The sequence below is a fragment of the Solanum tuberosum genome, unplaced genomic scaffold (genome assembly GCF_000226075.1).
Source record: "Solanum tuberosum cultivar DM 1-3 516 R44 unplaced genomic scaffold, SolTub_3.0 scf00271, whole genome shotgun sequence".
Taxonomy (NCBI): Eukaryota; Viridiplantae; Streptophyta; class Magnoliopsida; order Solanales; family Solanaceae; genus Solanum; species Solanum tuberosum.
The window spans coordinates 642,163-665,060 of NW_006239192.1; the positions used below are offsets into that span (position 1 = coordinate 642,163).

The 22,898-nt window shown below is 35.9% G+C and overlaps 2 protein-coding genes across 2 annotated transcripts; one reads left to right on the top strand and one right to left on the bottom strand.

The window, feature by feature from the left end:
* The first annotated feature begins 663 nt into the window (after window positions 1–663).
* On the top strand, window positions 664–4,045 carry LOC102595801 (uncharacterized). Its single transcript, XM_006358188.2, has 2 exons — window positions 664–810; window positions 3,456–4,045. Exons 1-2 carry the CDS (start codon window positions 761–763, stop codon window positions 3,691–3,693), a joined length of 288 nt encoding a protein of 95 aa, XP_006358250.1. The 5' UTR covers window positions 664–760; the 3' UTR covers window positions 3,694–4,045.
* A 912-nt stretch (window positions 4,046–4,957) lies between these two features.
* LOC102596140 (uncharacterized) lies at window positions 4,958–10,451 on the bottom strand. Its single transcript, XM_006358189.2, has 7 exons — window positions 10,296–10,451; window positions 10,075–10,222; window positions 9,046–9,147; window positions 7,435–7,547; window positions 6,045–6,319; window positions 5,856–5,946; window positions 4,958–5,502 (listed from the first exon to the last, which is right to left on the bottom strand). The coding sequence occupies exons 1-7, from the start codon at window positions 10,404–10,406 to the stop codon at window positions 5,053–5,055; spliced, it is 1,290 nt and encodes a 429-aa protein (XP_006358251.1). The 5' UTR covers window positions 10,407–10,451; the 3' UTR covers window positions 4,958–5,052.
* Between the last annotated feature and the right edge of the window lie 12,447 nt (window positions 10,452–22,898).

The window sequence follows — 22,898 nt, forward strand, 5'->3', positions numbered from 1 at the left end:
TCTCGCTCGCCTCTCTCCTCCCTCTCCCAATCTCGCTTGCTATATATACAATTGCATATGTATAATATAGAATTATCTAGCCTATATACATATACAATTCACCTCTCTCCCACTCTCTGCCCTCTCTCGCTCGCCTCTCTCCTCCATCTCCGAATCTCGCTCGCCTCTCTCCTCCCTCTCCCAATCTCGCTTGCTATATATACAATTGCATATGTATAATATAGAATTATCTAGCCTATATACATATACAATTCACCTCTCTCCCACTCTCTGCCCTCTCTCGCTCGCCTCTCTCCTCCATCTCCGAATCTCGCTCGCCTCTCTCCTCCCTCTCCCAATCTCGCTTGCCATATATACAAATACATATGTATAATATACAATTATCTAACCTATATACATATACAATTCACCTTTCTCCCACTTTTTGCCCCCTCTCTCTCGCCTCTCTCCTCTCTCTCCCAGTCTCGCTCGCCTCTCTCCTCCATATAACATGTAGCTACGAATTGTAATTATCAAACTATAGCTATGGAAAGTAATTAGGCTATTTTTGAGTGGCGATATGTGAAAGTTCTCCTTTATAAATTACATGGCGGAATAAGATTGGGCTGCAATTTTCGTAAAATGGGTTATTTTGCAAATCGTCCCATTGCACTAAATGAGTCGGTATTCATCGGGGCGGGTCATAACCTATGAATGTCAAACAGGTTCGAAGAGGAGATCGTCACTGTAGAGATTCAATTTTTATGGTAGCAGAGAAAAAATGGCTGCTCAAGAAGAAGTAAAACAACTGTCAGAGTGCTCAGTCTCCAAGTTAGTTTCCTTTATCTTCGTCAATATCACCTGTCCCTTTATTTGACAAAAGTAGACATTCTTTTATCTCAAAAAATTTCTGAATCTATAGGCAGAATATTTTTTCGCCTGTTAGGATATTAGGAAAGAAATTTTAGGTTGAAACGTTCTATGCTTCTCCTTTCAAAGAACCAATCAAATTTTTGAGGATGCCAAATTTTGTTTTTCCTTTCCCGGTGAGGATGTCAAATTAACAAAAGGGAAGATGGTTAATAATTTCATCATTTGGATTTCAATCTTTATCATCTCAAAAAATTACTTTTGAATCAAAACGATAATTAAATCGACAATAATTGAACATTTAATCTGTCACTAAGGGTCCTGGTACGCAGACTAAATTATTCTGGGATTATCCCACCTCGGAGTTGGTATAAAATAATCCCAAGTTGGGTTGGATAAGGTGGGATACCCATGATTAAGTGTGGGATAAATTTAGTGCTGCATTTCGTTGACGGTATAAATATCATCTTATCCCACATACCAAACGACCCCTTAAGCCAAAATTGCAATACCTTTCAATGATGTTGAAATGAAGAGGATGAAGTCCAGGACTTTTTTCTTCTTCTTCTTTGAAAGGGAAATGGGTGAGAGGATTACAAACCCTGAAAGTGCAGGTAGACAATCAACCGAGCTTCTAAGATTCCCAAGTCCAGTACTGAAATACCAGTAGAAGCAAAATAATTAGGCAATTTGTTTCAAGTGGCTTAAACAAATGCTGAGGGTGTCTCAAAGGTCAGTGTCTTATTTTCTTACCTTAGAATTAACGGAAGTGGAACCTTGCTTAATTTGGGGATGATATAGTATTACAGAGTCATTGAGTTATTCCCTCTTATCTCTTTTCCCTTCTTTGTCTGTCAAAAAGATTTGATCTATTTCCTTGTATGGAATTTTTGTCCTCCAACAATAAACAAATATTAACTAGAGTATTTCATGTGAGTCTTCACTTTTTGATATTGCGAACCTTTGAAGCTTAAGCACTTGTTTTAGGCAAACATTTCACTCTTAATAACTGTGTGAGTCAAAGCAGGTCATGTTTGATAGAGTGGAGGTAGTACCATATATAAATGCTTTTGTTCAATAGGAAGATTGGAACAACGTTGAAGGCAAGGGTGGGAATAATGGCGTCAGTATAATAAGTAGTGCCACACCCTTTGGGCTCGGGGTGGCCCAGTGGTTTGGGCTTGGAACTTCCATGTTGGAGGTCTCAAGTTCGGAACCCCTTGCCAGCGAAAGCAAGGGGTTTGCCTTCTGGGTCGAGCTCGTCGCACCAAGCTTGCCTAGTGCGGGTTACCTCTCCTATGTGATTTGCAAGCTATTGCATAGGAGCGGAGGTTTTACCCTGTGCGCACCCAAAGGGTAGCGGCTACGGTTTCCCTTGTCATCAAAAAAATAAAATAATATGTAGTGCCACACCCCTTTCATTGCCTTTCTAGTTCCTTTTAGGGTCATCATGCCTTGTACCGCATATGATAGCAGTATCGTACAGGTGAAATGTTCACAGGAAAGTTATGAGAAACCAGTATGATGGATGATATTTATCCACACCTCGTTTGGTCGAATTTTCATGGCACTGAGTATGTGCTTCATCTTCTAAACTTGCTATTTGCTTCCTTCTATTTTTATAAATTGTGGACGTCTTTGCTTTTCTATCTGGTGTATGTTCTTTGCAAATAAACTTTCACGAGCTTCTGGTTATCACACTGTATAAAATGAGTCACTTTCATCTTGTCATTTGAAGTAATTCTTCTTTGATTGAATTCAGTGTTTCTATTTCGTCTTGGAGTTTTCAGACAACTTCAAGCTACAACGGTCATGTTCTTCTACCTTTCTCATTTTTAAGTATTCTTTAGCTCTGAACAATAAGAATAACTATCCCTCAATTCTAAACAAGTTGGGGTAGGCTATATGAATCCTCATTGACAATGTTTCTTGGTTTAAACTAATCTCATGCCAACATATTTTTGATAACATTTTACAAAAAAGAAATTATATAAGAAGTATTAGAAGTTCTCTAGTCCAGAACATGTCTAAGATTTTTCAGGCCTTGGGAGCTTGTGTGATGATTTCTTCTCCCAGGTAAATTTTTTGAAGGAAAAGGGTAACAAATTGGAATATATTTGATCTCCATGAGAATTGCAGCTGTGACGTAGTTTCTCATTCGTATCATGCAGATATTATATTACTCTGTCATGGCATTCCCAAAATCAACAATGGAAAATTCAATGTTCATGAATGTCTTTATGTATCTATTATGCAGAGAATTTGAAATTCGTGCTCCTAATACATGTGTGTTTTTTTTCTTCTTGAGATGGGTATTAAAGCTTAAACTTGGAGATGGTATTGAAACAGTTATGTTATTTTGGGTTCTAAGACAAATGTTTTTCCTCGACTAGTGCTTTGAGCTTACCTCCTGGCAATCAGGCAATGCACGGGATACCACAAATTCTGAATGTGAATGTTTGTATCTGTCATGAGAGAAATTGAATTCATGCTATACTTTGTTCTAATGAACTTGGTATAATCATGATTGCCTATATATGGGTCATGTTGCTTGTCTTATTTATTCTAGTCCGGAACTTTCTGGTCTGATATTTAAATTACTGCAGTGCTCTGGGGACATGGGTTTTTTCTGTAGCTGGTGCACTGCTTGCGATTCCGGTGGGTATTAAACGGAAATCTTTGGCACCCCTTGTATTCTTTGGCACAACTGGTACGATGCTAGATATAATTATGGGTATCAGTGCTTGTGAAAGGGAGCATGCAGAACGGCAAATGAAGCTTTTGGAAGAAGCACAAGGATCTGCAGCTGTTGATACCTTGGCTGATACAGCAACTGAACATTGATGGCATTCGGGTCGCTCTGGATTTTGTCTTCAACTAATAGCTGAGGATTCATGACTTCATGTAGCATTTTGAGTACTGTTTGCCTTCAGTTTCCGCTTTACTTGGCTTGTAACTAGGATATTATCATTAGAAGAAAAGAAGGCAAATAATGTGTGGGGTGATTGCACTTGAGATGTGGCTTCAGAACTATCTTTTTTCCGCTTCTTAAAAAGCTTTCTATTAGTTACCATGTAGAGAAGTCCATAATAACTCCATCATGGCCTGATGGTTTTTTAACACTTTCATACCTTGAGTTTGTTTTTACGTTCTTGTGCTTATGAAAGAGGTTTACTTAACCTCGTACTCTATTTCATTTCATTGTGCAGCAAACTATAGTTGGCAACTTGGAATCTAAAGCTCTTTTGAATATGAAAACTCATCAGCCAGCTTTTAGACAAATAATAAAGTTTTGTTGTTGCTGTAGGAGTAGCTTCTTAAACTAGTTCAAATAATATGAGACCACCCATGTCTTCATTTTTAGGTACAACCCCTTCGTTGCAATTCGTCTTTTTTAGCAATCTGTCACTCCGAGAAACTTGACCAAGTTCATATCGCGATCAAGACCTTGTTCTAGTTTTCACCATAGCTCATCTTTTTCAGACCCAAAACTTAAATGATTTTCTCGTGTTTAGGAAAATTCAAAATCGAAGTTCTGGTACAAACATCTTTAGTTTATGTAAAGGATTGAAATGCTTTTTGAAACAGCATGTTTGAGCATCTTGTGGCCTGGACTGGAGAACGTCCACTCACCTAAGCCTTTAGCCACAAAATGAATTTCTATGTGCAAGCATATTGCACCCTGATAACTTCGCCTCAATCCCACATAAATTAGAGTCATCAACTATATGAATCCTCACTAAATTTGTCACTTCATTTGAGCCTATCGCAAACTCATATTATTCAACAAATAATTCTTTTCTTTTTCTATTAGCATATAAGTAGCTGACAGGACTAAAATACTTCTAAAGAACAGGTGAAGTAACCATACTACATCACAATCACAATGACATTTTCCCTTTACATGATGCGGGTCTGGCTTGGGTAAAACATAGCACCTGAATACAGCAGAAGCGAACGCACCCAGCTCAACCCAACCTTTCCTCCCCAGGAGAATATTACTCAAAATCAATTTTGTCTATAGAAGAAGCATCCTTTAGACAAAACGAACTATGCAGAAGCATTTATAGGGATATTATTCAAGATGGTATATTCTTCACTCAAGGAGTCCAGAAAAAGAATTCCCAATTATGAGTTTATGAAAAACACATGAATTCTTCTGAGAACATTGATAATTGAAACATTTATAGATAAAAAGAACTCCTATACTTGATTGACATCAGATATAAAGGACGGCAGAGAAACAGAGATCATCTCGTACCTCCCACATTCGCAATCTCTTGTTGCATTAATAGTAACTTTCAATTTCAAAGGACTGTTATTCTCCTGTTGCAGTAGCAACTTCAACAAAATTAACCAAACCAAATAGAAATTTGGTCTTACATCAAATTTATTTTTTTCTTTCAATTCCTTGCCCTCATTGGCGCGTGATGTGTCAGTGACTGAAACACCTTCCCCAGCAACACTATGTTTAAGCACCGTACTTTCAGCCATGCCCTGCTTTCTGGAGACTAAATTTGAAGCATGATTGGTTCTATCCTGCCTTTTGTAACAAGAGAACACATCTTCAGCTCTGATGTTTCCAAACAACATTTCAGCTGCCTTGTTTTTAACAAGAAGTGGAACATACATTGAATCATCCCACACATATAGCTGCAAAATTGAAATAGTACCTTAAAAAGTCTCCAAATAAACAACGATAAACTAACAAATAATCGGTTAGGTGCACCTTATGGAACTTACGATAATTTCTGCTCTGAAAGTAAATATCTCACACACCCATCATTATAGTTGAGTGAACACAATGTCAATGAGTTTGAAAAATATCTTGATACTAGTGTCAACTAGAGTTGTGAAGTTTCAGTACCAACATGGACATAAAAACTTCAGGTGACAAATCCCATGGCTTGGAATGAAAAATGCAATGTAAGTAGTAATGGTGATGGGGTTTTCTGGAGCTAATTTACAAGAAAAAGAATGTTACCCGTTGAAAGAAAAACTCTTACCATGAAAGGTCGATAGATCATGCTCACTGCATGAAGGTGATTGGAGCTCTCCTGACAATAGAGTGATGAGGCATTTTTAATACTGCCTGAACTGTTGAAACCACAATGATTTTGCAGTTACTAAATGTTAATAGACATATTATAGGCATATACATATGGAAAGAGGACTGGTTCAGCTTTTCCTCTTACCTAGATTCATCACTCAAAGGAGTACCGCATAGATGGCAGCCAGCAGTAATCAGATCATCAGCCACATTGCAATCTGAGTGTACATATAGCCTCTTGCTAATGAACATGCTTCCAACATCAGATTCAGGAAGATGTCTCCAGGTAATTGGCAGAAATAATTCACCAACAGATGCATATATGGTTGTCTTGCAGGAATCAGGAAGATCAGATAAATATTTAAGAGAGATGCAATCCTGAGATTTCGTCTCTTCATGCACTTTCCAATTAATAGATGCCTGCTTCCATTGCAAATCCATGAGGCCAGCATTCATTATTATATGTCATAAAGCAAGTCAATTGACAAATACCCTTTTAACTGGAGTCATTTGACAACAGATGTGAAGTAATACGCAGGTATGCTCTTATCACTATCACATGGATACCAATCAATCTTGAAATACTATTTTTGAAAATCAGTACTAAGCAATAAAAGCCATAGCTTTCTTCCATCAAACAATGATAAGAGTACTTAGACCTTCCTTATTTTGACAAATAACATATCCTCTTTACCAGTAAAAGTTGGTGGTTTTAATTTCAGCACAACTGGGACAAATTATCGTATTGCATCTTCTACAGAAATAACCCAGAAAGGTCTTAAATATTAAATTCAAATCCTAATCTTGAACTTTGTAAAAGCTAAAATAAAGAAAATTATCCAAACTGATATTTCCATTATTTCCTAGGTAAATACAATAATGATTGAGGGTAAAATAGGAGCAACAAATTTAAAAACTTTTTAATCAAATGATTGCTTTTAGTGGTCCCAGTAGAGGCATGGAAAGTTTCTACTAGAGGAGTTTTAAGATAATTCTCAAACTATAGGGGAGATCCATTTAGTTCCAGTAAACTAGAGCGGAGGTCCAAGTATTCACCCAAAGTTAATTCATTAACTAAATCTGCTTGCCAAATTGTTTTGTTTTCTATAGTATCAGAAAACAAATCATTAATTAAATAAGAACGAAAGGCACTTATAAGTTGGTGCAAAACTGTTCCTAGCAGGTGCAACAGTGCACTAGGATATCCAAATCTTAAGAACTAAAACTCTTCGGCTTGAGCCAAGTGGGGTGGGGTTTGATCCGATAATGCAGCCTGAAATACATAACCGAGGACAAGATAGTCTACAAATAAATCATTTTGCAGCATAAATACATCTAAAATTTGGACTTCATCAACTGTGGAAACTAATTAAGAGAAGAATTGAAACCTCCTACATCTCAGCCATGTGATTGGCCATGGGGAAGTTAGAAATTTGAGAAGGAGAAAAGGGTGCTTGATCAATGAACTCTAGTCTCTACTCAAGTCTATGTGATTTCAAATTTACAACAGCAGTTCCAAGAGAAAGAGGATATACTTGATGGTTTTTCAATTCAACAGCAGCTCCCTGCTGCAGCAATGTAACAATTTTCTGAAGCTTATCCTTTGATGCCGTACCAATTCGACAACTGCGCATCAGATCGTCCACACCTGCAAAGACGTTAAGTCAATATCTTAGCCCAGGTCAGGAGCAGACTGGTTTAATTTCAGCCAAACTACAGATATTGAAAAAAAAACACTAAACAAACAGTATAAACCTTATGAAATCTTTTTGATCCCATTCTTATATTTCACTTCTTTATGCTTGTGAAGAACTAATGTTGAGACAAAATATAAAGTTTTTAAGTACGTGAAGTCTCATCAGAGCAGAAATTAATTTATTTCAGGCACTCATGACAAGTAAAGCATGGCTAAATCAAGTTTTCTGTCCAACATGTTTTGGTGGTGCCACATGGGAGTCGAAGACTAATTTTTCAAGCCTCCCTAGAAGTATAGCAATCCAGTGGCAACCTTACTACAAGAGGAGTCTGATTCGCACTCAGCAATTATTTGGTTGAACTATATAAAACTTTAGATTAATCTATTCGGAGAAAGGCTAATGATAAAGCTGCGTATAAGTTTTTTCTTTTCATGTTAGTAAGAAAGATAATGTTAGCTAATAGATAAGCTTCCTGTTACTACAGTCTACAGATTAAGGGTGTGATTTCCCAAGATTACACATTTACGGTTGATGAGAAGTTTGCAAGAGGTTAAAAGTAGCTGATTAGAGAAATAAATTTCTTTATTGAGTTTTTTTATGGCTGAAAGCATGTTTTATTGGTTATGGATTCTTCTTGTTAAATCTCAACCTTTTTTTTCCAGAAAACTCCCTTTTCTAGAACTGCTGATTAGACAAGGAGGGATCCATTCTCTGAATAACTGAACCAACACCTTGAGGTTATGCTATTCTCAGTCTAGTAAGGACTGGGCACTTGTGAGCATTGTTATCATTTTTAACAAGTTTAACAATTTACATGCATATCACATCAAGGTACTGCAAAAAAGAAAAAGAATAAAGGAAATGCGATCAATTTATTGTAATCAATAGTTAGCATGTTGGTCAACTGCACTCTAATATGCAAGGAACAAAAGTTCATTGGCATATCACATTATAAATGGGTTCCAAAGAGGTTCAACGAAAAAAGGAAAAGTGCACTTCTTTATCATCTGCAAGAAAGAAAGAAAGAGCGGGCAAACAAAGACTTTCAATATAAAGTATTATATCATGAAGATAGAAATGGTGTTCAAAATGAAAGATATCGTAGGAGAAACAGGCGTTCAATTTATGTTAGTTTCATCAGTTTGTAACTCAATATACTAGCCTCCTGAAGGTTAACTTAGTGGCATCACCCAATTATTCAGAGAAGATTACATATATTTGGCATCTAAACATGCAGTCTTCTTGGGCTCTGCCCCCTGGAAATCAGTAAATGCTAGACAGACATTAAGGACTTCTTTTTCAATTCTAGTCACACCCTCTACAACAATTGATCTAGTCATGTATTCCTGATACTCCAAAGCTTGATCATATCTACCAAAGATAATGTATCGAAGAACCTTATGAGTTGTAGAGAGAGAAAGAGAAAGAGAGAAAGAGAGAAGAGAGTACCTTTAGAAGCAATTGACTTGTATGAATGGACTATACATTGCAAAGTTGAGCAATGTACAGTTCTAGCCTCAATTAATCCGCTAACTCTTGTAATCTTAACATCTGAAATAAAAAAGTTATATGCATTACCTGAAGATTGGAGCAACATCATTATTTGAAAACTAAAGTTTAGAACACACAAACTCACATATTCAAGAGTTTTTAACAATGCTGATTAATATGTTCACCTGATCAACAATGCAAGCATAACAGATTCCATGTAAGTGAGACGGAGGGAGGATGAGACAGCATTATGAGATAATGAATTTAGAAAGTCTTTTGAGGCAATGACTGACCAGTGAGCACTATTACACCACAAACAAATTCTATGCTGCATACTATGTTTGAGAAGCTGTTTACATATAAATTCAAACCGAAACTTGTTATTTTCCATGGGCTCTTGGAACATCAACAAGAAATAGACAAATGAAAAGAGAAGACAACAAGAAAGTTCAATAATTTCAAAGTCACCAGTCATATACGCTTCGTCCCAATTTATGTGGCACACTTGGAATTTCGAGGGTAAACCAAGTTTTTCTTTGACTGGAATTGTTTTATATGTCTTCTAAATAATTTAAGTTGTTAATCATTGTGATGTAAAGTACTCTTTTTACATAGTTTACAAATATATAAATTTTTATTTCAAAAAACTTAACGTTTGTATGTCTGAAATCACGGTCAAAATTTAGAAGTTTGAATCTCGAAAGTCAACTCTGCCATATAAATCGGGACAAAGGGAGGTATTGCTCGTTCACACTTAGAAGATGTTATGATTAAATTTCTGAAATTTAAATCCCATCTGTATTCTTGTTGAGTTATAGAATATGTATGCCACATATGGCATCAGTCATGAGTCACTCACAATTTTAGAATTAAACTATAAATATACTGCGTTGAAATATTTTAAAATTATAACATTTCACAGCTCGTGATAAACGAAAAACAATAACATAACGGTCGATAAATATTTCAACTCCCCAAAAAACTTACTTTGAAGCAAAACGATATCTCCAGCAACCAATGTGGAGGCCAATTGCTTGTTCCATATTGTAACAGGAAAAAATGGACGGGTATCGTCAGCCACCTGTATGTCGGTCCTTATGACCTCTGCTCCACCTTTTCTCCTCCATAGCTTGTACTGCAAAATTATATATGTGCTGAACTGAAAGTACCTAATTAAGCCATTAGATACAGAGGGAAAGAGAGAATACCTGAATTGGGGTGATATTGTGAACAAAAACGAGGAGTTGGACGTACTCGTCGATGTGACCTGCTGCTTTAGAGAGGTCGATTAGAGGACCATAACATACTATTGCCGCCATTTTCTTTCTCTCCTCTGGTTTTGCTTATGCTTTCTTACTTCTTCTCTTTTGGGCTTTTCATGACCCGACTTTCATTATCCCAGCCCGCTACTTGAGAAGGGTTGGGTTACGATTGTGGGCCCATTGGAAAACTTGTAGAAGTCCACTAGTTTAGAAGCTAAATAACATAGTTTGAAATATTACTTATTAGATTTTGATGCCTCCAGCACTTCAAGTACGTCCATACACATGTATTTCAATATATATGAAGTCAAAATTATGTATAATTTGTTCTATATACATTGTATCAAAGTGGATTCTTACCACTAATTAAGAGTTTTCTACCATATATTAAGAAAGATAAACCTAGATACATGTATTTTTGCTACAACATACATAAAATAGGGGAAAGACGAGCAAGATAGGGAGGGAGATAGTCATGTATCCCAAATACACACAAATCACACTAGATACACATTAGATATATATATATATATATATATCTAATGTGTATCTAGTGTGATTTGTGTGTATTTGGGATACATGACTATCTCCCTCCCTATCTTGCTCGTCTTTCCCCTATTTTATGTATGTTGTAGCAAAAATACATGTATCTAGGTTTATCTTTCTTAATATATGGTAGAAAACTCTTAATTAGTGGTAAAATACGTCATTATTTGAAAGTATAGGTAATATATATATATATGTCTAATAAGAGAGTTTTTCCAATAAAATTTAGGAAAAACTACCTAATTGGACATACACACATACTATATTTACTAATCTACTATCAAGTATGTACTTTCAAATAATTACATATTATCCCACTATTTTAAATTAGGGAAAAAGGACAAATTTACCCTCAAATTTTGATAAATGGTACGTCTATGCCCTCCGTTATACTTTGCGTCCATCTCAGTCCCTGCCGTCCAATTATCGGTACATACATGCCCTTCTCACTAACGGCCCCCTCATTTTGTACACGTGTCTAAATCCTAAGCAACTACCTGTTTGACCATTGCTTTTAACCCATAAACTAATAACCCGCCCCATAAATCCAATACCCACCCGATTCACTCTAAAAAATCCTAAGTCAATTAAAAGACTCAAAAGGTACAAACCAATTCAAATTTAGACAAACTACTTTTATTACACTACATATCTTCTAGTAAAACAGAGCTTAATTAATATGCATCATAACCAAATCAACCCAAAATTTAAACATAAATAAGAACCAAAATGCTAGAATTTTAAATTTTGTAAACAAAACATTAATTGATCAAGTGCATTTGGTCCACTGCAATAATTCAGAATATGATTCCACACCCACTGAACCAAAAATTTCCTTCTCAACCCATTTAGGGATGGCAATGGAGCAGGACGGATGAGGAGCGGGGCGGGTATGGCTTTATGCGGGTGCAGGACGGGGTGGGGCGGGTTGAAACTTCTTTTAAGGAATGTAAGGTGGGTGCGGGGCGGGGCGGGTGCGGGTTGTGGAAATTGCAACTCCCTCTCAAAATATACTAGCCACTTTCTTCCACTTTCTTTTGCTTCAAGTTTTTGGTGGAGTTCACTTTACAAAACTTAACATTGTTTTATATTTTTATTGATATCAATCATTTATTTAGTTCTCAATGAGATGTTCTACAAGATTTCAACTACTCAATTTCACTTAATTAGTTTCTAATATTGAGAAAAATATGTATAAGTTAGTCCATACTTCTCTCTTTAGCTACTTTATTATTGCTTTTTTCCAAATATTTTGACACTCTACACTATAATATTCTGGAAACACTTTAGCTACACTATAATGAAGCCTTATCATTTTCTTGAAATTGTATTATTTTGTGTTTGACAAAAAAAATAAATTAGAAACCAAATAAAACATAAGTTTGACCCACAGATTCACTAACCCCTTCTATTAAACAAGAAAAAATATGTATATCCCCAATTACATGATTGAGACAATGATCTCTCTGTATATGTATATGCTAGTAGGAAATAGTATAACAGTTACACGTTTATTTATTTAGCAGAAAAATAAAACTCAATTAAGAAAGAAAAAAACCTATGAGGGGTGGAGCGGAGCGGAGCGGGGCGGGTTAGTATGTTTGCGGATCTATGCGGGTTTGCCCCCACAACCACCCCGCCCCGCCCCTTTGCCATCCCTAACCCCATTCATATTATACATAGCACCATCTTCTCCGTTCAACATTTGCCCTGTATACGACCCACCACTGTCGGTACCGTAAATCCCTTCACAAAGATCCGCAATCTCTACCGGAAAACTCGGGTCCTGACCCGCATACCAAGCGTTAACTAATGGGTTCGTTGATACCTCTGCAATTTCATGAGCAATCACGCTTATCATTCCGTCAACACCCACGTCGTTGTTCGGGGATTTCATAGCTTTGAAACCCGACATGTAACTTGGTACGGAAAATGGGTATGCGCAAGTACCTGGACAGAGTTTAGCGGAGTTACCTATCCAAGCGTACGGTAAATGTTAATACTTAGAAGCTATTAGAAAATATCAATTCTAGTATACTTAGTTTCAACTTATTATAGTTTATACATTGTGTATATATATGGAACTTAGCATATTGTAAAGACAGAGGACTCTACATAGATGAAATAAAATATTTATTTTTCTCTCTCCATTCCACCGACTCCATGGAAATATATCTCGATTTCTCTTTCGAATTTGAAGTGTAACATGGTATCAGAGCAGGTGATTGTGCAGCTCTTCACCTCAGCTTTCGAGCGATGCTACTCTTGCTATGATTTTTTAATTTTTTTTTTTTGAGTTTCACCAACCCATAGATGAGAAGTTAGGGTTTCAGGCTACTATTGATTTCTAGATGACGATGAAGGTTTTCTGATCTGCTGCAGAATATTTTCTTCCGTTGCTGAAGTGTTTTGGTATTGTGTTCCTCTTCGTTGATCGATTTATCCTAGTTTTCTAGTTTCAGTTCCTTGTTTGCGAAATGCCAACTTCTCCATCTACCACTGCTAGTGCGTCGACATGAGGCTTTACTTCTTTCACGGTCGAGTTTTCGCATCCATATATTTTGCATCCTTCTGATAGCCCAGGCACAATCTTAGTCACTAATAAGTTCAATGGCACTGGGTATGGGAGTTGGAGGAGGAACATGTTGATAGGACTCTCTTGTAAGAACAAATTAGGGCTTATTAATGGAACCCTACATAGACCAGCTCCAAATACTCCTCTTTCCGAGCCATGGACAAGGGCAAATGATATGGTCCTTGCTTGGTTATTGAATAGTCTTGAACTTGAGATTAGGGAGAGTGTCATGTACACTGATTTTGCAGATAAGCTATAGTTAGATATCTAGAGGAGATATGGACAGGCGAATAGGACTAAAGTCCATCAAATTAGGAAAGAGATTGCTTCCATTACCCAAGGGTGGGTCTTCAAATATTGCTTTCTATTTTTCTAAAATCAAGAAATTATGGGATGAACTTGCATATTCACTTACATATCCTGATTGCACATGTGGTTGCAAAGAAGCTTTTCAAAAGATGGAAGAGGAACAAAGATTACATCAGTTGTTGATGGGTTTAAATGAGGTTTATTCAGGAGAAACATTTTGATGCTTAAACCACTTCCTGATGTGGATACTGCTTATTCTATGCTGATTAATGATGAGAGTCAACTTGAAGCGCATACTGTGACTCCCTCTTTTAACATAGATGCTGCTTCTTTTTCAGCTGGGGTACACAGAACCCCTTACCCTCCTAGGCCTCAATATCCACAGAAGGTGAATTTTGATAACAAAAGGAACAATTTGTTCTGTCGCTATTGCAAGAAACTTGGTCATGTTATTGGAAATTGTAGGAAGCTTTAACATCAGAATTCTTCTCAGCCTAACCAGTATAATTCTCACAACACCACCCCTGCAACTTCCACTTCGTATAGGAGGTATGCTATTGCTTGTGTTCAGGGTGTTGATTCACACTCTAATGCGAGGTCTGAGGTTTCAGGGAAGTCGAATCAAGCTAATGTTTCTAATGTGGCTCCATTTTCACCAGATCAGTTAACTCACATGATGAATATGTTACAGCAGATGAAGAATACGTACCTTGACCAGAACGAAACTGATTCTGCCATCTATGCAGGTTTAGTGAACACTTCTGATTTTAGAAATTATTGTTTTCTTGCTTGTCACATGTCTAGGATAGTTGATAATCCTTGGAACATAGACTCAGGTGCTAGTAATCACATGACCCCGATTAAATCTTTCCTCACTGACATCACTTCTCTTCCTATTCCTTATCTCATTACTTTGCCTAATGGTTATATGGTGAAAGTTACTTGTACTGGAACACTTACTCTGTCCCCTGACTTAGTGTTAACAAATGTTCTTTATGTGCCTTCTTTTCAGTATAACTTGATTTCTGTACACAAGTTATTAGTCTAATTCAATTGTGGAGCTTACTTTACTACTTCTACTTGTGTTCTACAGGGCCCTTCTCTGAAGAGGCCACTGGAGCTTGGTAAAGTGTCTCAAGGGCTCTACATTCTGCATCCCAAGTCTCTTTCTACTTCCCATTATGTCAATTCCATTGCGGCTACTACTTGTGTTGATAATAAAGCTGCTGCTACTTCTATTACCTCTATTGACAATAACACTACTGTTCCTTTAAATAACCATATTGTTTCTGATTCTGTTTCAATGTCTATATGCATGCCTTCTTTTATTTGTTCTTCTGTTCAGAGTGATCTTGCTTTACTTTGGCATTTGAGATTAGGCCATATGCCTTATCATAAGATGAAATCCATTGCTGATATAAATGCTCAATTACCTAAGAAACAAGACTTCATTTGTAAAGTGTGTCCTATGGCTAGACAACAAAGACTAGCATTTCCTGAAAGTTCCATCAAAACATCATGCCCTTTTCAGCTCTTTCACATTGATCTTTGGGGACCCTACCACACCCAAACTTACAATGGTTATAAACATTTTCTTACCATAGGGGATGATTTTTCTAGAGCCACTTGGACACACTTACTGTCTACTAAGTCAAATGCCTTTTCCCTTATCAAATCTTTCATCCTTATGGTCCAGACTCAATTTCATACTAGAATTCAAACTCTAAGATCTGAAAATGCTTTTGAGCTGGGTTCTAGCACTAAAGCATCTTATTTCTTTTCTTCTCTTGGCATTGTCCATCAAACATCTACTTCTCATACCCCACAACAAAATGGTGTTGTGGAAAGGAAACACAAACACTTATTAGAGACTGCTCGATCTTTGTTATTTCAATCTAAACTTCCTCTCAAATATTGGGGTGAGTGTGTCCTCACTGCTACTTATCTTATTAATAGATTCCCTTCACCTTTGTTACAAAATAGCACCCCTTATGGTCTCTTATATAATACTTCTCCATCCTACTCACACATCAAACCTTTTGGTTGTCTTAGTTTTGCTGCAGTCCCTAAGCCTTATAGGGATAAGTTTAAATCTAGATCCATCACTTGTGCTTTTCTTGGTTATAGCATGACCAAAAAGGCATATAAATTCCTTGATTTGGACAAGCAGACAATTTTCTTTTCCAGAGATGTCGTGTTTCATGAGACCACATTTCCTTACTCTTCTTCTTCTCCTTCTATGTTTCCTCCTCCTCCACCAACTGTTTCTGATTATTTAGTTCCCTTCCCCACTGCTCCTGTTAATCTTCCTCTATCTCCTGTTCCTAATATTCCTCCTGGCCCTTCATTTTCTACTGCTACTCCTGCTGTTTCCCCTACTCCTGCTCCTGTAACTTTGAGAAGATCCTCTAGGATCTCAGTTCCACCTCCTCATTTGCAACACTATTATTGTTCTAGTGCTTCTATATCCAAGGCTATCTCTATTCCTATTGACACTGATTTGCATGAGCCCCAGTTCTATCATCAAGCTGTTTCCCGTCCTGCTTGGCAAGAAGCTATGGTTAAAGAGTTTGAGGCCTTGGAGGCAAATAACACTTGGACTATTGTCCCTCTTCCTCCTGGTAAGAAGGCTATTTCATCTAAATGGGTGTACAAGATTAAGCAGAAGGCTGATGGTACCATTGAGAGATACAAAGCTAGACTAGTGATTAGGGGTGATACCCAACAAGAAGGAGTTGACTTTACCGACACTTTTTTCCCAGTTGTGAAACTAACCACCATTAAATGTCTCTTGACTGGGTGGTCCATCAGTTAGATGTTAACGATGCATTTTTGCATGGGGATCTTGAAGAAGAGGTTTTTATGAAAGTACCTCTTGGGTTGCAAGTTCCTCATCTTGATTCTGCCTCTTCTACTTTAGTATGCAAGCTCAATAAATCTCTCTATGGATTACGACAGGCTTCTGAGCAATGGTATGCCAAACTTTCTTCTGCTTTGTTGTCCAAGGGTTTCCATTCTAGCAAGAATGATTATTCTTTGTTTCTTAAGTCTGAGAACCAGTCTTTCACTGTTGTGGCTTTTTATGTTGACGATATTCTTATTTCTGGGAATGACAAGGTAGAGATTGCTTCCCTCAAATATTTTCTGGACGATCAGTTTAAGATCAAAGATTTGGGTGAGACGCATTACTTTTTGGGTTTATAATTAATCAGATTTTCCGAGGATTTCTTGGTTACTCAACAGAAGTTTCTTACTGATCTCTTACATGAGTTTGATTGTGTTCCTGTCAGTCATGCATCTTCTCCTTTGGATTACCATATTAAGCTTGCAACTGACTCAGGGGATCCTCTACCTAATCCATCTTTGTATCGGAAACTTGTGGGCAAACTGAACTTCCTCTAGCATACAAGACCTGATATCTCTTTCAATTTCCAACACTTGAGCCAGTTTATGTCCCAGCCTCGGGTCCCTCATTATGATGCTGCTCTACATGTGCCTCGATATTTGGCTGGCACCCCTGATTTGGGTCTTTTCTTCAACAGTTCTCCTTGCTTTTCTCTTGAAGGTTATTGTGATTCTGATTGGGCTAGTTGTTCGTCTAGTCGCAAGTCCGTTAGTGGTTATCTCTTACTTCTAGGTAGTTGCCCTGTCTCCTGGAAGTCGAAGAAACAACCCACCATTGCCCTATCTTCTATAGAGGCTGAATATAGAGCCCTTTGCCAATTGGTTGCAGAAATTGTTTGGCTTGTTCGTTTATTAGCAGAGTTGTGTATTCCTTCTGTTGTCCCTGTTGTTGTGTTCTATGACAACACCTCTGCCATTCACATTGCTAAGAACCCTGTGTTCCATGAACGGACAAAACATATCAAGGTTGATTGCCATTTTGTCTGTGATGTTCTTCATGATGGTCTCATATCCCTTCATAGCATTACCAGTGGCTCACAGGTTGCTGATGTCTTAACTAAGTCTCTTCCAAGTGTTCTTCATCACACTTTTTACTCCAAGCTTGATCTGGTTTCCCATTCCAGCTTGCGGGGGGCTGTTGATACTTAGAAGCTATTAGAAAATATCAATTCTAGTATACTTAGTTTCAGCTTATTATAGTTTATACATTATGTATATATATGGAACTTAGCATATTGTAAACACAGAGGACTCTACACAGATGAAATAAAAGATCTCTTTTTCTCTCTCCATTCCACCGACTCCATGGAAAGATATCTCGATTTCTCTTCCGAATTTGAAGTGTAACAGTAAAGTGTAACAAACAAATGACTATTATCATCTGCAATCTTAGCTAGTTTCTCTTCTTGAAAATGGTTTCTGGCAAATTAGTAGCTTCTCATCACTGCTTTCTACCTCTATAACTCTCACATCCCATCGACGAAGTGTTCTACCTTTTGGGTCTTTTAATTGACTTAGGATATTTTAAAGGGAATTGGGTGGGTATTGGGTTTATGGGGCGCGTTATTAGTTTATGGGTTAAAAACAATAGTCAAATGGGTAGTTGCTTAGGATTTAGATACGTGTACAGAATGAGGGGGCCGTTAGTGAGAGGGTATGTCTGTGCCGATAATTGGATGGCAGAGACTGAGATGAATGCAAAGTATAACGGAGGGCATAGACGTACCATTTATCAAAATTCGGAGGTAAATTTATCCCTTTTCCCTTCAAATTATGTATCAGATTGGAGTTAGATATATTGAGATACATCACTCCTACAAAATAATTTAAAATAGAGTCATACACACTTAATTATCTCCCTAATTAATTCCTTTACTCCAAATCAACTCACTCTCTCTCCTAATCATTCTCCCCCATGTTCTGACTCCAAGGATTCATATAACAACATTCATGGTCGATAAGTTTTAGTTCGTCAATGTCATGATCGACAAAATTCTCCTTTGCTGGTTTGGTAGAGCTTTCGTTAGAGACAACGATCTTTGGTCGGAGAGAGATGAAGGGGAGATGAGCAGTGGCGGACTCAGAATTTTCGTTCAGGGGGTTCGAAAAATAAAAGTATAAACGTTTAAATAAGCCAATAAAACAAAATTTCAAGGAAGTACTAATATGTAGTTTATAGGTATAAAAAGTTAGTTTCGTTACAAGAAATCCGAAACTAACATGAGTGATTACAGTGAAACAAAAAGTTAGCCCTTTACAATATGTCAGTCTAGAACTAGGATGCTAAGTAGAGCAAAAAATGGTGCTAACTAGAACAAAAAAATTAGCACTTCATAATGTCTCACTCTAGGACTAAAGTGCTAACTACAAACTCCAAAAAAAGGTCAATGCTAATACTTCTCAAGCATGTTTACAATACTATTCGTCGACGTTTCATTGCTTGAAAAGACAAATAATATCATTCGTTGAAACATCATTAAACACATCCTTCTCCATAAAAGGAACCATGCAACTGCTCAAGAAGTCATCATTCATTCTTTTGGGTTTAATATTTGACTTTTGAGTGTTGGGGAAGAACAAGGAAGTGATTTAGGAATTTGGGAAGTGAAAAAGTTATTAGCCTTTCGGAATGGGTGTATGGGACCCTTGAATTCTTTTGGGTTTAACACCACATTTTAAGCATGTTTTATAAATTAAAAAAAACTAAAAAAATCGTGAAAATCGGAACTGGAAGTAAAAAAAAAAAAAAAAAAAAAACTGAAACTAAAAAACTTAAAAATAAAACACTAACCCTGGGATTCAAACCCTGGACGTCACGCTTAATTTCATAGCAGCTCTGGGATATATCTTTCACCTTGTCATTGAGGGGGTTCAAAATATATATATCCACATAAATCCAGAAAATTTACCTTATATATACCGTGTAATTTTTTATCGAAGGGGTTCGGGTGAACCCCTGAACGACACGTGGGTCCGCCCCTGGAGATGAGGAGAAACAATTTTATTGTAGCAACAATCATGGTGACAAGTTTCAATCTGCCAATGTCATGCTTGTCTCCGGCTAGAGGGAGAGAGAGAAGAAGGGAAAAGGAGGAGAGTCGGTAGTCAAAATATGTATCTACTTAAGAGTTTACGTATCTTATAGGTCTACATGTATCTAAGTTAAGATTACTATGTAACCATGGAAAAAGATTTCTGATGCTTAAAAAAAGGGGGGAAAAATTGAATTGTTTGAATTATTTTGAGAAGAAATTCAAAATTCAGAGAAGAACATGTGATTCGCTCATAATTGAAGCATTTCAGTTACATTTCATATTTAGATACACATTACTAAATGCATCTATTTAACATGTATCTCAAATACATATATCTGAAAATCGAAATATGATAGAAATTATAATATTGAAAGCTCGTAAGAAGATAGATTATTAGCCTCTAAACTAGCGAGATTTGTGTTGTTTGTACTTGAAAAAAAAGTGTAATTACAAAGAGCTAGTAATACTTAAGTGTTGACTGATCTTACAATTTAAGTTCGTTTATATTATTTTGTGATGTCATTAGTTTAATGACTCAAATATTATTCTCTTGTTATGTAAAAATTTCTTATTTTCTGATGTCGTTTGTTTGTTTGGTTAATTTCTTTTGAAGTTAATTGAAAGTTCTACATCAATTTTAATTTTTTATACACTATTTAAGAAGCAGATATTACATTAAATATGATTTTTAACCGTCATTAATTAACGATAATAGCTTAATTATTTTTGAATATATATTTTTAGTGTTAATTAACATTCTTTGTAAATGTCCTTAAAATCTATAGCAACATTCGATCTAGTAATAATTATCTAATGCCGATAAAGACTTTAACACTCTTTGTTAATGTGCATTTTTGTTGCCATTAAAAAATATTTTATTTTAGTGAGAGTTAAAAACTAGTGCAATGTTCAATGAAGTTTTAAAGCAAGTATTATAGGACTTAGACTAGAAGACTATGTTACAAAGAAAACATGAGACTTTTAAAAAAAAAATATTACATATAATAAAGAGCTAGCCTGCGGTGCTTTTAGTGGATTGAACTGACCATTTTATGGCTCGTTTAAATGAAAATATAATCGAAGGAGGGATAAAATAATAATATTTGTTTTTATATTGAAATTATTGTATTCCTTTTAATCAAATAAGTTTGATTTGAAATAGTGTTACTACAATTTAAATTCTCTCTATCAGGAGAGATTAAAGGTAGCGCAATTGACTAATTTTATGGTTAATGTTATCAAATAATTTTGACTAAGGATCGATCATTGTACGAAATAAGTAGTAAATTGTTTCAAAATCCTTTTTGCTTATAGTAAAAACAATATACTAGTATATGTTGAGTATTGTTTATCATTCGAATAACTACATATATAATTGAGATTGCTTAATCATATATGTAGACCACTCATAATTTGTATCCACTTTAACTAGTTAAACCTATATAATCCTCTTAACAACAATGAATTCTGATGATAAAAAACAACTAAGAATTGATTCAATATTGAATTGGAGAAAGACACGAGAACTAAATATAATTAAATCAACTTAATTAATACTTATCGAGGATATAACCCTAGAATGTTGCTAGATTACGTTGTCAAACTTTATTTAGTTTCTCTCATCAGCAATATTATTAGTAATTCTCCTATTATCATATTCTTCAATTTTACTAAAAATGTGTACACATCACCCTTCCCAAATCCACTAGTTGAATTACACCATATATATTATTGTGATTTTTGAAGTACTTACTTAACAGAATTAGCATTATGAATAGTAACAGTTTGTCCAAACAAAGAAAAAAGCAAATAAAATAAGCCCAAATTCATACAACATTAGTTAATTAATGACTAGGCTTACAAACATTAAAAAGATAAGAAACTAAAAAACAAAAGAAGAAACCTATAGCAATTATGGGAGTTGCTACTTGATAGGGACTAAGAGCTTCAAAAACTGGAAACACTCAGCAGAGTATATTAGTTTTGCGATGCTGCTTCTTTGCTTTGGCTTTTTCTCTCTAACAAAACCCACCATATCTTCTTCTGCAAAAATTAATACATCTTCGAGTTCGATATTGCACGAATAACAATCATCGTTATATAGATCGAAACGTCTATAGCCGTTAGAATTACTACATTTTATACATGAACTTCGTGGTGGGATCACCAAATTAAACCTATTATTCGAACTGTTCATGTTGAAGACAATATTGTATAATGATGTTAGCCTAATGTAAAGATTTATGAACGTTTATTTATAATACGTTGATTGTAATTAGAGTCCTAGATGGACAAGGAGCTGTTTCCCAGTCCAAACATATTTGGACTTGCGAGAACTTTCTTGAACATTCTTTCTTTATAATTGTATGTATTTATTTAGGAGACAAATTATATAAGTTATTCTATCCTATTTCAGGAGATAAAGTGAAAATAGGAAAAACAAGTTCTATATTCTATATATCTTCCCACCCGGTCAAAACCCCTAAACCCTACACCTTTGACCAGCCCACTCCCCACCCCTCCTATAGTTTTTATTTTATTTTTATAGATTACATATAAATACTCTTAAAATAATCTCTTTTTGCTTAATTATCACACAAGAAAATAAATAAAAATTCAACTGATTTTCCAAAAAAAAAACATTTTCCATGAAAAGTATTCTCCTTCATAAAATAAAATAGAATGTAACACTCCATAAGAAAATAAATAGTATCAGAATACGCGAGCTATACAAGATCTTATTAGTAATTAAAATCCATTTTGTTGGGAAAAAGGGATCGTCCTTGTGCTTTCTGAAGTGTTGCACAACTTTTGTGTTTCCTCGGCACGCATGGAACTTAACACCTGCGTAAAATCTCTAAATAGTTCCATTTTGCACGTACTTTTCATTTTTGGTCCAATTTTCTCATGTTTGGTTGGGTTAAATATTTTGGAAAATATTTTTTAAATCAACTCATTTTCCTCAAATTTAAGGAAAATGACTTCCCTTCAAAATTTAAGGAAAACATTTTCCAAAACTCTCTTTCAACTTCAAATTACAATTACTTTTTTGTTGAAAAAATCAATTTATTTTGTCCCTACCCTCAAACCAGCCCCCCAACCACCCCCTCCTCCCAAAAAAATAATAATTTTAAAGCTTGTTTTTAAATTCAATTTCTTTACCCCACCCCCACCCCTACC